Raw genomic sequence first — 17337 nt, forward strand, 5'->3', positions numbered from 1 at the left:
ACCTTCTTTTACTTTCCCCCCGTTTTTTTTTTTTTTTTTTTTTTTTTTTGTAACTTACATTTTCAGTAAAATGTCTTTCATTTTTTTTCGGTGATATTTTTTTTATGAAAAAATATTTATCACTATATTTAATCAGTCTAATTCTTTCACTTTGAAGTACACACCGAAAGGGGGAAAGAAAAAAAAATAAAAGCGATTCCAAGCTATGTATTTTACGTAAGAAAGAAGATGAGCACACAGAGTGTTACACGAATGCGCATATAGTATGTCAACAGGTTAGCTGAGCACATTTTTTTTTTTTTAATTTCTTTTTGAAAAAAGCGAACAAATATAATGACTCGCAACATAATGATGCGCAACGTAATGACGCGTAACATAAATCCGTAGAACACGATGATGTACAACCTAATTAAATAAATTGTATGTACAATTTAAGCTTTAAAAAAAAATATAAAAAGTCAAAATTAGTATAGTACAATTTGGATGTGTTAGCAACCGTAGCCTAAAAATTAAGGTGCACTTATAACGCACATACACATTGGTGCTCTCACGTGTAAACTTACACGCATACACACATGAAATGATTGCTTATATACGTACACCCTTTCATAGTGTATATATATTTAAAAAAAAAAAGGACTATCGAACTATCGGAAGAAACTGTGAAGAGACCCTTTTATTTAACTAAAATGTTAAAGTAGGAACAGGAAAAAAAGGGGGATATGATTATGGATATGGATATATATAATGCTAATGAGGAGAAAAATTTGAATTTTATAACCCATAAGAACAGTGGTGATGAAAATATGAATTCTAGAAGTAGAAAAAGTAGTTTTATTGAATTCCAGTATGACAAAGTTGTAAATAATGTGTTAGGATTGTTCAAGAAACAGAACAAGCAAAGGTTTCTGTCAACGTCATCTGCCTTACGCAATGACATGCATGAACAAATTTTAAGTTCTCGATTATTCTTAGATTTATGTGAAGATAGGGAAATACTCTTACATAAAATATTAAAAAAAATAAATATTTTGAATTTAATTTATTTTCGCTTTTTAAAAGAATCTGACATCGACGACGTATTCGATTTGCACAAGGAGCTCTTTCCTGTAAAGTACCACTCCGATTTTTACTTTAGCATTTGTAATTTTGCCGATGATAAAGTGATAGACGATGAGGTTACGAGGGTCGTTGATAGGATTTCCCGCTCCCTCAGGAGCAATGCGGGCGCCAAACGGCACGACGGCGTAGTGAAGCCAAAAGAAGTGAACCGGGGCGGAGGGGGAAGCAACGGAGATGGTTGCGATGTATCGCGTAACAGCGGCAGCGCTAACCAATCGAGCCCAGCACCCCCTGAGGAGAAAAATGACGAGGCAGTAAAGGAGCGCGGCGCCTCCCCGCTAGGTGACGACGATCATAAAATGAAAGGAAAGAAAGCCGAAGAGAGAGCAGAAACTGAGAAAAATTCAGACTGTAACGACGATGATTTAGACAACATTTCAAATAAAAAATTAGTGAACTCGGAAGATTACAATTCATCAAATCGTTCCGTGGACACGGATAATGATGGAAAAAAAAAAATAAATAAAAAGTGGAAGGAAGAGGAAATATTCTCCATAGGTGCCTTCCTTCCTTTTTCATTTATTGATTATATAAACAGTGATCATGTTACTAAATTTCTGAAAAGAAAAACGATAGAAAAGGTCAGTGAAAAGGATATCCTATTGGATTATATCAAATTTATGGACGACAGTAATAGGTCGCGTAATAGTGGAAGCGACGCGAATTCGGCTCACACAGCCCAGTCAGTGGATACCAAGCAGTCGATCGACACGGCCCATTCGGACGACCCTTGCCAGTCCGATGGCCATGGTCATGTCCAGTCTGATGCTGCTGGGTGTTCCCCTTCAGAGAGCAGAACAAATGGCAGAAGAAGGCCGCTTAATAAACTGCGCACCAAGTCAAGCAATTTGTCAAACCCATCTGCTAAATGTCTGCCCACGATTTGTTTCTCGCAAAGCACACAGAATGATTCCCCTGTGAGCAAAACCAAAGGAGAAATATATAGCAATAATAAGCATAAGGATAGTAAACACGTCGCTAGTAAAAGTGCAAAGAAGGTCACGCCCTACAGTTGGGTCCGCTATGGAAATGGACACAATATGTGTAGGTACAACGGAACTCACCTAGAAGAATATATAAAAAAGAAAGAAATTTTAAAGGAAGAGAACAGCCACGTAGAACATAAAAAGGAGAACAGTGCGAATGACAAACTCGATGATAAAAATCGAGATAGAAGTAACAATTTCAAAAAGGAGGAGTACATTAAAAAGAACCCCCCATCAGTGGATGAAAATGAAAAGGATACGAAGCGTAACGGTGCACACAGCCGTAAGAATAGCAGCACTTGGGTGTCTTCCCTCCAGAAGGAGAACGGCGTGGGAAGCGGCGGAAGTGGCGAAAATGGCGGAAGCGACGGAAGTGGGAAGAAGCATGATGGCACTCAGTTCAGCAGTTACCTAGGCAATCTCCACAACAACATGTATGATGATAATAATAGGAATATTCAAAATATTTACAGACAGTTGAAGGAAAAGAACATAGAATATGAAGAGAGAGGTAACCCAATTCTTGGGACAGAAAATGTGATAAGTCGATTGAGAGATAAAATATGCTTAAACAAAGAAACGCTCAATTTGTACAATCGTAATAAAAAGAGAGTGAAAAAAGATTACCTTGTTGGAAGTGTGTCAAATCTGATTAACTACCAAGATGCTAGAAACGAAAAGGATTTTATCAATATATGTAACCATTTTAAAAAAAAATCGAATAACTCAAAAAAAGGAAAGAACTACTTAAAATATGTGTACGATTCATCTTTGACTTTTTTAGAGAATTATATCCCGCTAGATAAAAATGGGAATTCCAGCGGGAGGGAAAAAACGACAAGCATTTTTCCATCGAATAATCTGAAAAAGACGGATCAAAATGAACTATTCAACGGAAGCACACTCCATACAAATGGAAGAAATGATGGAATGAAAACACAGTCGAGCGATATGATAAACCAAAATGGTGAAAAGGTACCTAACTGCTCATCGCATCCGTTCAACCAGGAAAAAAAAGCACTCGTACATCTGCACAACGTGCTGAACGACTTATCCGTTTTGCGAACGCAACATGTTAATAAAGACACAAAATTTGAAAAGAAATTATATGAAGAAATTTACATGAATGAAAATATCAAAACGCTGACCAAAAAATACATTAAAAAAAAAATTAACAGTATTTACATTTTAACAGTGGGAATAAGTGAGTACTTTAGGGGACTAAACTTAGCTTCTTACCTCATTGAATACACCGTGTTTTATTTCTACTTCATCATTTACAGAATATTTCTGTACAAGAGTAAATTTTATTGCTACATTGATAACGATATGTTTTATAGCATTTCTTCTAGCCATCTAACTGACGAGCACCAAAACGATTTTTTCGACGAGGGTTTACTCACGGACAACTCGTCGGACGATTTCCACTCCATCCTTAGTGATGAAAAATCGTTCTCCGATAGGGACTACAAGAGGAAGAGCATAAATGGAAAGGAAGATATGTTAATATGGGAAATGATGAACTGCCTGGAAGCGGAAAGGAAACCACCTGATGGGGCACGAAGTGGTCCTGCTAACAGTTTGCACGAACAGTTGGAGGAACAGAAAAACGAAAATAAGTGTGCCAATAGGAATGACTCTGCTCGGAAAGAAGATTTCGTCACTGCGCAAACGGATGACGAGAACAACGAAGCGGCATCGAATTTTAAAAATAAGTCCCCACTTTGTGGTAATTATCCAACTCAGCTTAACACCAATCAAGCGGACGAACATGGGAATAACAGAAGGGAGAGTCACCAAATGGGGGACAACCCTTCACTCACTTTTAAAACGTACAAAACGAACAACTTGAGTAGTCACGCCAATCATGGAAACAGACGCAAAAGCAAGTGGTGCACCGAAAAGTCCAAAAATTATAGCATTTCGAATGGAGTTCTACGGGAGTGTTACAAACAAATCATACTGAATGATTATTTGCACCACCTTTATGTTATTATTCAAAATAAAAACGCGGAGATGTTAGCAGAGAAGGGGAAACAAAAGGGAGAAGCGCAAAGAAGAGATCCTTTTCCTGCGTTCTTTAAATTCCCCCTATTTAAAAATCCCCTGTACTGCTCAAGCCTTAACAATAAAATGCTGGATTTTTTTTTAAACAATTTTTGTGCCTTCAATTTAAAAGACAGACCATTTTTTCACCTAAAAAATGTGAATGCAAAAAAGGTTTGCTTAGATTATAATGATGATGATGTGCCCCTGCCTCTGTACATGTACCTACATGTGATAGATTATAACAAAGCGGCCATAAATTTGTACAACAAGCTAAGCTTCGATTATGTTTGCACGTATGACAATTTTTATGATATAAACAAAATGACCTTCTCTTCCTATTTGTATGCATATTTCTTTTAGCTCCCAATTTGTTTTTCGCGCGCACCGCTAAATTTGCGTGTCTGTGTGCGTTTCTTCCTACGCCCATGTGTTATGCTTTATTTGGAACGTGCATCGCGAAATGCGCGAAAATAAAAAATAAAAAAAAAGTTGCAATGGGGCACACACATTAGCAAGCTGCGCAAATTCCCCTTTGTATCTGCCGCGACCCTCACGCTTCCAAACATTCACAATTTATATGCTACACGTTACACATTTTTTAAGGAGGGCAAATTCGAAACAGGTAATGTCAAAAAGGGGATTAAACCTTTTTAACTATACAAACCCAGCTGGATTATTTGTTTGTTATTTTCATTCGTTTTTTTATTTTATTTTTTTTTTTAACGTTTCTCTGTCACGAAAATGGTTCATACGTACCCGCTTATGTATGTGCCTGTAATATGTATTTGCTTATTTATACATTGCATGTGTAGGTAACGCCCCTTCGATCTGCTTTCCAACCACTTGGTCCCTGTACACACCTGTGTCCACGTGGTACAAATGATACTTAACTCATTTTATAACAACAACGCCTCTCGAAAAGCAAAGTCTTCTCGTTTAAAAAACATCACGCAGCGTGTGTGTGCAGTGCGAAATGAGTATTCACGAAAAAAAAAACAAAGCCTTCCCCTCAGGGGGGGAAGTCCTTTTATGCACGTAGGACAAACGCAAAGGTGCGACATAAGCAGTTGCAAAATAGCGCAACAGAGTAAAGGAGAAACTGTACAATCAAAAAAAAAAAGTGGGAAAAAATGCTCCACTGGGGAATGCGTTTAATAGGAAGTAACGCGCATGTAAGTTTACCAGCAAAGTGTCACGTATGCTTCTTTTTTTTTTTTTTTTTCTCTTTACACCTTCGACGCTGAAAATTCAGAGGTAAATGTCCTGAGACACCACGGGAGGGGGCGCAACCGCGGCCGCCCCACAAATGATGGGGCTACACTTGGAAAATTTTGTGTGCTGTAAAACGGAACTGAGATAGTTGATTTTTTCTTCCTCACTTGGACAATTCGCAAAGGTATCATGGCAAATGAGAATTTCACTAAACCCTTCCCTTTTCAGGTGACTGATTTTATTTTCTCGGAAATTTCTTTCCGCATTTTGCTGATACAGTGGATATAATTTCCATCCATTCTCCCACTCCAGATAAATTTTGTAAAAGGGGTCACAAATGTGCAGCACGTAGGGGCCATGGAAAAATGTAATAAATTCATAATTTAGCATTTTCATATATTTCTTTAAAATGTAAATTTCTTTTTCTCCTTGCATATTTTTGTTAACGCTACATGGAAGGGTCCGAATTTTTTGAAGGAAGTTTTTATAATCACTCGGGAGAAGGCAGTATATATTTTTGAAGTCGTGTATCAGGTGCATTTCGATGAGTTTTAGGTTGAAAAGGAGGCTGTCCCCCTTGTGCGTTCGCGACGCGTCCTCGCGGGTGTTCTCACTGTGGGGAGATTCTCTGCCGGAGTTTTCACTGCCGGAGTTTTCACTGCCAGAGTTTTCACTTCCAAATTCTTCACTTCCAAATTCTTCACTTCCAAATTTTTCACTTCCAACGTTTTCACTTCCAAATTTTACGCTGGGGTTCTTTTCCCTGGGGGAAGTTTTGCTACATCTCATCAGCTCCTGTTCAAATGAAAACATTTCCTCCGCCGTGGGAGAAAACCCCCCCGCCAGCGCTGCACTACCACTGCCCTTCTGAGGGGGCCCTCTACCAATAGTGTAATCCTGTGAACGGTTGCTTCCCCCCCTTGAGGTATTTCTTACTGGAAATTTTATATGATCGCCTCGTGCGACCCTCCCGTCAAGTGGGTCGAAGTTTGCCACTACATTGTTTATCATTTGTTCGTCGTTCGGCGTCTGGGAAGGAGGCTCGGGGGTGACTCCCCCTTCTTTTGCTTTCCCCCGATGGAGGGAAGTTCCCCTTTGGGCATCCCCCTTGATGGACCCCTTTCTGACTTTCATAAATTTGTTCAAATGGCTAAAGCTGAGGAATATATTTTTTTGGGATATCATTTTCCACTGTATCATTTTTTTAAACAAGCTAACAGCATGACTGACTTGATTAAAGCTAGCAATTTTCTTCGCATATATTACATTAATTTTGTACGTAAGCTTTTCCGAGTGAATGAATAAGGGGACGACGGGTAAAACTTGGCATATGGCTTCACACGGCAACTGGGAAAGCTTATTAACAATATGAATAAGTAAAATTTTTACAAAAGTTTTGTCCACATAACTGAGATAGTGCGAATTCATCAATATTAAGTATAAATGGAACGTCCTGATTTTTTTTATCCTTTTGATAATCTCAAAACTTAAATTGTTCAAATATCGCTCATTCACAAATTTGCTTTTATTGTATCCGTAAAAAATTCGACACAAATAATGGTCGTTCAGAATGTTCACATTTTGAAGAAAAAAAATGGATAACAAGTCAAATATATTTTTTACATGTTCGTTGCACACAAACTCATTAGACGCTTCCATGTTCCTGTTCTCGACATTGGTGTATATAAATTTGTTGTCTTTTTTAAGTAAGTTCTCTACATCGTTGTTTCCATTCCTTTCCCTTCCTTGGCATTTGTTTACATTTTTTTTCTCATATAAGGATGCGTCCTTTTTGATTAACATGTGTCCATTTTTATCACCATCCTTGTTGCCACAACTTTGGGGGGAAAAAGCGCAACCGCTGTCTCCATAGTTTTCCCGTTTTGTCTTCAAAAAAAATATGAATTAATGTAACAAATGTTTAAATAAACCTTTACCAAATCGTGAATGTCGAAAAAGGGTTTCTTTGGGATGTTTTTCACCCCCTCCTGATAACACTTCGGATTTAATATATTTTTTTTATTCTGATGAAAATCAGTAGAAATGCAATTTACACTATTTAACACTAAGCTGTGCAATTCTTTCATGTTCGAATTTAAGAGGTGCAATTTTAGTAACTTATTTTTACTGCAGTATCCTAGATAGTATAGCACTTCCCTGTTATTTAAATTTTGCAAATTTAAATTTTCAAAATTGGGGGAAATTTTCCCCTCAAAATGGAACACATTTCCCCATTTCTCATTTGTGTCCCCAGACTTATTTGGAAGTTTTACATTTGACTGACTTGCGGTGTTGAAGAAAAAAATTCCCTTCCTTCTACTTCTTCCCTTTTCGAGTTTGGGGAATCCAATTTTTAAGACAAACATTTCGTCGCCAACCTTGGTGATTCCTTCGCCGAGGATGCGGCGTATATGTGTCAGGGGCGCGCACAGCATCGCATAGGAGAAAGTTTGCGTCCACGTGAAGCATATGCATGTTTAGTAAATTCACGTTTTTTTTTTGCGTTCACTAAAATTTGTGTTTTTTTTTGTGTTTATTCAAACTCGCATTTTTTCCTACTCTCCGTTGTTGCGTAGCAAATGCGGAAGAGCTGTATTTTGATAGCTCTCCAATTTGGGCGCTTTTCTTTTCCATTTTGTGATTTCCGCGCGGGCATTCGCTGCACTGTTTCGGCACCTACATCCTGCTTTGTTTGCTTCCCTCACGTCATTTTTTCGCCATCACTGTCATCATTGTCATTACTGTCATTATTGTCATTTTTTCTTTTTTTCTGCCCCTTTTTGTTATTTTTTTTTTTTCCTGCGCATATTCCTCCCACATCGCACGGTAATTTAAAAAGGCTACGAAAAAAATGTGGCAATTTTTTGGACCGTTTTATTCATTGCCTGCATGCTGGAGTATAGAAAATTGAAAGGGGAGAAATTCGACGTGGCGCTTCTAAGCCTCTGCCTCCTTCACGGGAAGAGACGCCCCCAAGGGGTAAATGGGCACATTGACAAAATTGCTACCAGAAGCCGCGCATGAATGTGCGCCCCATTGTAGCGCTTCTACCCCACTTTTAACACTAACGAGGCGAAAACGTCACCCCCCTTCCCACGTGCCAAAGGCGCACTAGGTGTATACATAGGCATGTGCAAAAAGGCATATGTACAAAGACATATGCACAGAGGCATATACGTAACAACACACGTAGGTGCATGCGCGCAGGGAGCACCCTCTTTTACCAGCACCCCCCCCACCCTGGATAAGCAACGAGTGGAACGATGGCGACGATGGAAGAAGGATTCAGCACCATGAAAAAAATCAAAAGCAACATGAGCAAAATTTGCTTCAATAGGTCCAACAAGCTGAACGGAGATTTTAAGGGTCAGAACGGAAAGAAGTAAAAAAAAAACAAAAAATGAATATTACTAAGAAAGGCACACATGCACAGAAATGTGCAAGATGAAAAAAAAAAAAAAAAACTCACATAAAGGTGTCACTCCCTTTTTGTTTGCTCCTTTTTAAAGATGACCAAATTGAAATAATCCTCGACAACAAGAACATAACGCCCAAGCCAATATACTTCAATTTTCAAGAAACAGAAACGAAGAAATCTTTCGACCAAATAGGTAAAGCTCGCTCATCTCTTCTTCGATGGAATGTGTCTAGGGGGACCACATAACGAAGACAACACATGCATACTCACATTGACACATGTGTATTTTTGCGATTACATCTCCTCGTTTGTGTCTCTCCCACATATCATTTTTAAAGAACCCCTGCACTGTGTTGGAGAAGCTGGTTATTATTTACTCCTCCCACTTCCTGACACGTGTGACGGTTTTTCCTTTCCCCTCATCAGACTACTTACTTAAACAGTTCGATGACAAAAATGAATTTATCGACCAGAAGGGAAGCACAACAAAAGTGACCGATGAAGCTAATCACATAGGAGATATAATTGATGGAAATCCAAAAGATGGACTGGGGGAGAAGGACTCTGTTGAGGAAGAAGACCAGGAAGGGGAATCAAAAGGTATTCAGTACGAAGAGGACATTTTAAAATCCTACAATGGTAAGTTGATAACCTACTTGTGGATGAGGGGCGAGAAATGTGGAGCATTTTATGTGCGTTCCCCTCCACTGCTATTGTGCATCTTCTTGACTGCTTCCTTCTGAAGTGTAATGACGTTCCCCTCGCACCTGCGCAGAAATCCAGTTGAGCGAATCAGAAACGATCAACCTGCTGAACATCCCCAATATGCTAAACGACATGGAGGAGGAAAAAAAGGCCACCGAAGAAAAAAATCAAAGATATGAAAAACTGATCAACAATGACGAAAGCAATTACATAAACAAAACGATGCAGACATTAAATGTGTTCAGAAAGAACAAGGAAGTCTATGTTTCCACCATTAACAAACAGAACAAAAGTTCTCAGACGAATTTACACGAACTGCACAAGTTGATCATAAGGAACCCATCGGACATGTTAGGCGGAAAAAAAAGAGAGAAAAAAAAAGAGAGAAAAAAAAAATACCATTATAAGGGCTTCTCTGCATTAGGAAGTCCTGCGCGGGGATGAAACACCACGTAGAGCGGCTGCGCAGGGTTCAGGGGGAGTTCGCTCCACGTGCCCCGATTCACAGCCGCATTGGAAGCAGCAATCAAGTAGATCACTTGTCCACTTCACCACTTCACCACTTCACCCAGTGCAACCACTCGTTCTCCCCATCCCCCCGTGCGTACAGATCCGAGCTGCTGCACAAGAAATTTTTGAAATATAGAAACAAAAAGCTAAAAAAGATAATGGATGAATACGGAGACTCGCTAAACATTAACGAAAGAGTCATTTTGAAGAAAAACATGTGGGTCCAGGTTGTTGATAAGAATGTAGTAGATAACAAGCAAACGACGATCATACCAAAATCGTTTTATAAGTCCAAGAAAAATAATACGTCCCTTTTTAATACTCTCTTTTCCACAAAAAATATGTCTCGAACGTTGTCAAATAAAAGTAGAACATTCAGAACTAGGAGCAAATTTAAAAATATGAAAACGATGAAATTTTTAACAAGTAAGGAGAATTCTACCGTGATGCGGCTTTCTCTCTGTGTGATGCGCATCAGGGTTGGGAAGTGGTGTGCTGCTCATGTTAGATAGGTGTATCCCCCCCACCTACGACTCACTGATTATCCTGAGTGTGTGCTGGGCTGACGTGGAAAAGGGGGAACCCTCCCCCCTCGTGCGTCACGCAGCGTGTTACATGTGCGTGTTACATCTCGCGTGCCACTCCTCATGTGCCACGTTGCGCGCGTCCCTTGTTCGCTCCTTCGCTTCCCATTTTCAAAGGCAGCTTCAGCGAAGACGAATATCTAATCAAGTCGATAATCAAAAAGAAAAGGGAGCAAACGGACGCGTCCCCGGAAAGTCCAGAAGACATGGAGGACAGCGCAAATATTATCCCATGGAAAATAAACAACCAAAAAAAAAATTTAAACAAGGGATCTTTTGTGCATATATTAAAAAATATGGAAAAGTACGTAGTACAAAATGTATACTATTACGAGCAAATGCTGTACAAGAACATCCACTTGAGTTACCTAAATGATAAGAGAAAAAATAACAAAGTGAAAATGTTCGACGGAGAGAACTACGACGCCCTTACGAACCCAAACATTAACTACAGGAGAAAAAAGACCATCATCAGGATGAAAATAAAAATGAATTTCAAAAAGGCAATTAACTTTTGCAAAATTAACAAATGCATTGATATTGCTAGTAAGGAAGAGATGCATGAGCAGAGGAGTGCACCCTCCCTGAACGGAGATCCCCAGTGGGCTACTCACGTGGACCTGCTCAAACGAGTAGCTGTTCTGTCCAAAGGGAAGAAGAAAAAAATAAGACGACAAATTTCAGCTGGAAAGTTGAGGACACAAATCAGGAAAAAGGCAGCAAGGAGAACTGGAAAAGGAGTCCGCAATAAAATGTCAAACCAAGCGGCAGATCAGACAGAAAAGACAGCTGAAACGCAGGCAGATGATAAAAACGTGCCCGAACAAATGTGCAATGCAAATGAACCGAATAAAAATGAAGATGGCAAAACTGAGGGAGATCACCAAATTTTCGATATCATTGCAAATGAAGAAAGCAATGAAGATAAAATAAAAAAAATCAGCACACTGATCCTAGATGATGTTTTAAAAAATGATTGCAATGATGAAAAAAAAAAACAAATTTTGGAAAAAGAAAACATAGAAAAAAAGAAAATATCTTATGTGCTAAAGAAGAAAGAAAAATTTACCTCCATCAGAGGGAACAGAATAAAGTTCGTCTCGGAGGTGAGACAAGACGAGGGCATGTTCATGTATGACGATGAAGATCATTTCATGTGCAAAGATGATATGCAAAATGATCACAATGCTTACATGGAGGAATATACAGAAAAGGGGGACACATATGGGAAGGCGAATAATAGCAACCAGCTGTACAAAATGAAAGGAAAAAAATACATCAAAAATATTTCCATTGACAAGCTGTTCCAATTTCATTATAACAAATTAGAAAAAATAGTGACATCTATAGATACGAACAAATTTTATGAAGACTACATAACAGCTAGCTATTCGAACACACTAGACATTGGAAGCTTCCAAAATAGCAAAGGAAACATTGCTATTTTTAGTTACATCAACCCAACATATCCACTAAGGCTGTATGACGTTAATTCAAGTGTACTCAAAATTATGTACTCGAACAATAATCCCAACCTACTAGTTGCCACCTTATCCAATGGACACATCAACATTTACGACACTAGAAATAGTGATCAGGGAGCTGTTTTGAAATCTACTAGCATAAAAAGTTATTACGACAACTGTTTTGAACCCATATATGACATCTGCTTTAAAAGCAACTACATGGCAAACAATACGCAAGAAAGTATTTTCTACTCTGCACATGAAAATGGGCATGTGTACCAGTGGACTATAGAAAAGGAATTAAAAAATAAAGAAATTTTATACCTAAAGAATAAAAAAAATGATTTGTATCAAGGCCTCTCATCAGTATTTGAAAATAAAAACCTCTCAAATAAACCATTTAACTCTTCCTTAACTTGTATTGACATAGATAATTACATGAACCACGATGAAGATTTTATCATCAGCACCATAAAGAGGGAGGATGCAAAGCAGCTCGGCCACAAGCAAATACGTTACGACAATTCGGGGGAGAACATTCCAAACTGTGATATTCAGGAACCGAGCAAGGGCGTGCCAAACAACACAACTTCGTATGAAGCAGGGGCCAACGAAACTGCGGCAATGGTCGATGCTACGGGGGAACAGTATGTGAAGCGCATATCTAGGGAAGAAGAACTACTAAACCATTACAAAAATATTACGGAAAACATCATTGACAAAAAAATAAAGCCGACTCACTCTTACTATTACCTCGGTAAGTGCTTCACACACATCAAAAAGGACCAGCACATGTGTTGACACTTGGGTGGATCTTTTTAAACGCACTAAATTTCATACACCTTTTTGTGCCTACGAGAGATTCTACATAAAATGCCCCCCTGAATGAGTTCTTCTCCGTGCGCCAATTTTGCTAAGTGAATCTGTCATATGACCCCACAATGGGACAGTAATCATTTGCGCAAACTGCACAGATACCCGAGAGAAACACACCTCGAAATGCGTTCCACAATTTCCGCTTTAACCCAATTTAGGCACAAAGAATGGAATAATATACAGATGCAATAGCTGCTATCAGAAGTCGTACTTAAATTATTATGTAGCCCATTTCGGGGCTGTAAACAAAATAAAAATAAATAAATTCGACCACGACATTTTCCTAAGTGCCGGGGAAGACTGCACAGTAAAGCTGTGGCACAAATTCTCGAATAAACAAATCACCACTTTTAAGTCGAAGAATTCGTTCAGCTCCATCAACGATATACTATGGTTATCGAATATGCTCGGATGGGCGCAAGGCGGTCATTTGTCCATGCGAGAAATGCACAGACGCGCGAGCATATGTAAATAGGTTTGCTCTGCGCACAACTAAGGATGATATGTAACACCACGTGTACATTGTGCCCTTCTTCTTTTGCCACGCAGGATGCCCAACAATTCCACGTCCTTCTTCTGCTGCTCGGATGACGGCCGCGTGGAATTATGGGACTTCAATTTTTTGTCTAAGGACCCCTTGATCATTTTCTACCCCAACGTGGTTGAGGCGTCTAAAATTATATGCCTCAAGTAGGAGCCGAACCGCGCGCCTCGGTAGTGTATCAGCGGTTGTGCCAATAGGGTATACGCGGGGCACATCCGGTATAGACCAGTCCGTGTACTTATCAGTACCCCATTGGCTTGTTCCTTTTTCCCCATTTTTCCCCGAAGGATGTTCAACAAGAAGGACATTTTACTGTGCGGAGATAACCTAGCGAACGTTTCGATGATCAAAATAAAGAATTTGGTCGATATGGGGTTAGACGACTATGAACAGAAGATGAAGTTGACGGACTGTCTCAAGTGTTTGGATACCTATGACTATTTCTGAGTGACCCCGCATGAGCGCTATGGCGTATATACGCTCATTTGTCCGCGCGATAGTACATACGACGATACGCACGAACAGTTGAATTAAACCATCGCGTCGCGCCTCATTTTCTATATGCACGGCACATAATTCCGAATTCCCCCTTAAGTTTATTTCCAGCTTTGCGCAATATACATTTTTTACTAGGCGCAATTCAGTCAGAAAAAAAAGACTTGTCGCTGTTTGACGCCGTCGTTCAGGGTTGCCGTGTCATGCAGCAATTAAATTAAATTAAATTAACTTAAATTAACTTAAATTAACCTAAATTAAATTAACTTAAATTAAATTAAATTAACTTAAATTAACTTAAATTAAATAAAGAAGCGCGCATTTTCATGCGTAAAGGCAGCATCTACGTGGGCATTCGTTGAGCGCTATTTCCCCTCCATCTGCGCATGCACGTATGTTTTAATTTATATGCATATCCCTTATATGTCGTTATTTTTCCTTGCGATATGTAGTTCCTCTAGAAAATTATGTTTTCCTCAATTTGCCAAAAAAAAAATCATCCTTTCGGTGAAGACTTGAAATAAATGCGCTTTTTTAGCCGCTTCTTCATGATTCATTTTACGATTAACAATTCGCAAAATTTTCACAAAGAGGCCAACTAAGGCATTCTTCAAAGGCTTGCTAAGTCTGTAAATGAAAAGCACGTATTTGGAAAAATTAGTAGGACCTTCTCACTGCAAAGAAATGCTCTGCGAAGCGTGATTGCTTAAAGAGGATTTTATGGCGAGGTCCCGTTGGTAGGAAAAAAAAACAAAAGGGATTAACCGTATAAGCAAAATTTACAAATTCACAAATTTGCGAGTTTACCAATTTACGAAGCGTCATTTTGACCTCAAACCATCTAGCGCGTCATCAGATTGACGAACGAACAAAATAACGGGTGGCCAACTCGCAGTTTCGTGCCATCCCCCCATTTTGCGCGTTTGATTTTGCTGAGCTATAACATTGAATCTCCCCCTATTTGATGGTCAGCCTTACCTGGCCTACCACGTACATTTCGGCAATATAACGCCGCATACCCGTCGCCTTTGCGCCATCCCTTTTTTCGCGACCGCATTTTTGAGCTGCTTCACATGAGCGCATAATAAGCATTTGAAAAACCACGGACGTAGGGCAGGTTTCATTAAAAAGTGGAAATAGTTGCATAAGTTGAAAGTGCACAGGAGGAAGCACCAACTCGCTTAAGAATACACGTTTTTTTCGATTTTTACGATTTTTTTTATTTTTCCCATTTTTCACAATTTGCTTCGTTTTACGTCGTTTTATTTCCCCCCATTCCATAACTGAGACCTTCTCCACGGGGGAAATATGGACGCATATAACATCGAAAAGTTGAAGTAGAGTGCAGTACGGGATAGAGCAAAAAAGCAGCACGCAAAAAAAAAAAAAAACAGTATTTTTCCGCCTTAGTAAAAAAGCACGCACAGAGAGTGGACAGGGGGGGGTGCATAAATTCCCAAATGCATTTTCAATTTTTTGGAATATTTCCTATCACAATTACTCTGATGAATGATCAAATAAAAATTGTGAAGCAAGAAACGGAAAGAAATCAGAAGGACGATAGAGTACATTTTTTAAAAAAATAAAAATGGACTCGCTCTCGAAAAGCAGCACACAAAGTAGCCTAAACAATTTAAATAAAGGCAACGACAAGTACGACCACGAAAAGGGTGCAGAAAATAACGACAATGAAAATGTAGACACAGACGTATGTGATGAAAGTGAAAAGAATGAGTTATACAAATCGTCTCCATCCGAAAATGACATCACAAAAGAAAATCAAGACAGTGACGGGAATGTAGAGGAGGAAAAGGATAGGGAGGAAAAAGTTACGGAGGAAAAGGATAAGGAGGAAAAAGTTGCGGAGGAAAAGGATAAGGAGGAAAAAGTTACGGAGGAAAAGGACAAGGAGGAAAAAGTTACGGAGGAAAAGGATAAGGAGGAAAAGGATAAGGAGGAAAAAGATAAGGAAGAAAAAGTTACGGAGGAAAAAGATAAGGAAGAAAAAGTTACGGAGGAAAAAGTTACGGAGGAAAAAGTTACGGAGGAAAAGGACAAGGAGGAAAAAGTTACGGAGGAAAAGGATAAGGAGGAAAAGGATAAGGAGGAAAAAGATAAGGAAGAAAAAGTTACGGAGGAAAAAGATAAGGAAGAAAAAGTTACGGAGGAAAAAGTTACGGAGGAAAAAGTTACGGAGGAAAAAGATAAGGAAGAAAAAGTTACGGAGGAAAAAGCTACGGAGGAAAAAGATAAGGAGGAGAAGACGGTAATAAATGATTGCCCCCCGAATGGAGAAGACAAACCAAAAAATATATCCAACGATTTTATAGATGAAAAATTTTTAGAAGGCGAAAATGAAAAGGAAACAAGGGATGATGCAAATGCAAAATATAAATATGGTGATTACGAAGGGGCAATTAAAATCTGGCTAAGAGGACTAAGGTCTATCAATTATGTGCTTTCCAAAAAGGAAGAACTAAGCAGTGAGCGTTTGGAATCATTCCAAAAATTACATGCCACCTATAGTAGCAATATTGCTCAGGGGTTCATGAGATTAAGTAAATTCTCAGAATGTGTTAAATATTCCCTTATAGCTCAAGAAAATGACAAAAAAAATGTGAAAATATACTTCAGATTGGCTAAAGGATATTTTATGTTAGGCGAATATGACAAATCTATACAAGTCCTAAATGAAGGAATCGAAATTGATAACGACGCAGCTTTGGTTAATTTGTTAACCCTCGTGAAAAAAAAGGAGACTTTTTTAAAAAGGGAAAAACACATGATGAAATATATCTTTGATAATCTCAAGGACAAACCTGTGATTCACGACAAGAAATATTCCAATTCAGTTTTCAGAGCTGTCTATTCGTTAGTATCTCTGCTTTTTATGTTTGTGTATGCATGCTTCGTTCGCTCCTCCAGCCTCCTAGCTCGCATCTTTAAAAAATGGAAAATAAAGAGTGGCTAAGAAGGCAAAAAAGGGGGTGGATGGGCCACCTGATAAAAAGTCAATATATGCAATATGTTTGTTTGCCACGACCTCTCGAGGCAAATAAACGGGAAAACGCACCCGCATTTTGAGCAAAAAGGATATGTGGACATATATGCCTTTGCGTACGCATAGGTGTACTCTTAATTAATGATACAGCCTTGGCGTATAGCTCGGCGCGCGCCCACAAAGTGCCTAACCCATTTGTAACATTTTTGTGGGTGCCTTTTTTCTTTTTTTTATAAATAATATTGTAATTTAATTTGTACTATTTTTTTTTTTTATCGTTTTGTTTTGTATACTGCCAAAAATGTACGTGCCTCACACGTGACGCATGCTTCATTTTATGTTCTTCCCTGGTGCAATGAATGGAAATTT

The 17337-nt window shown here is 38.9% G+C and overlaps 4 protein-coding genes across 4 annotated transcripts; 3 read left to right on the forward strand and 1 right to left on the reverse strand.

Moving 5' to 3' along the window:
• Positions 1–722: 722 nt before the first annotated feature.
• On the forward strand, positions 723–4517 carry PCYB_143890 (asparagine-rich antigen; the record flags this gene model as incomplete). Its single annotated transcript, XM_004224860.1, has 1 exon — positions 723–4517. One exon carries the CDS (start codon positions 723–725, stop codon positions 4515–4517), a length of 3795 nt encoding a protein of 1264 aa, XP_004224908.1.
• Positions 4518–5405: 888 nt separating this feature from the next.
• PCYB_143900 (hypothetical protein) lies at positions 5406–7735 on the reverse strand (the record flags this gene model as incomplete). The annotated part of the gene is made up of 2 exons (XM_004224861.1): positions 5406–7256; positions 7307–7735. 2 exons carry the CDS (start codon positions 7733–7735, stop codon positions 5406–5408), a joined length of 2280 nt encoding a protein of 759 aa, XP_004224909.1.
• A 906-nt stretch (positions 7736–8641) lies between these two features.
• Positions 8642–12853, forward strand: PCYB_143910 (hypothetical protein; the record flags this gene model as incomplete). Its single annotated transcript, XM_004224862.1, has 6 exons — positions 8642–8735; positions 8879–8980; positions 9214–9426; positions 9563–9842; positions 10103–10428; positions 10704–12853. The coding sequence occupies 6 exons, from the start codon at positions 8642–8644 to the stop codon at positions 12851–12853; spliced, it is 3165 nt and encodes a 1054-aa protein (XP_004224910.1).
• Positions 12854–16620: 3767 nt separating this feature from the next.
• On the forward strand, positions 16621–16938 carry PCYB_143920 (hypothetical protein; the record flags this gene model as incomplete). Its single annotated transcript, XM_004224863.1, has 2 exons — positions 16621–16865; positions 16893–16938. The coding sequence occupies 2 exons, from the start codon at positions 16621–16623 to the stop codon at positions 16936–16938; spliced, it is 291 nt and encodes a 96-aa protein (XP_004224911.1).
• Between the last annotated feature and the right edge of the window lie 399 nt (positions 16939–17337).

The sequence above is a fragment of the Plasmodium cynomolgi genome, chromosome 14 (assembly GCF_000321355.1).
Source record: "Plasmodium cynomolgi strain B DNA, chromosome 14, whole genome shotgun sequence".
Classification (NCBI taxonomy): domain Eukaryota; phylum Apicomplexa; class Aconoidasida; order Haemosporida; family Plasmodiidae; genus Plasmodium; species Plasmodium cynomolgi.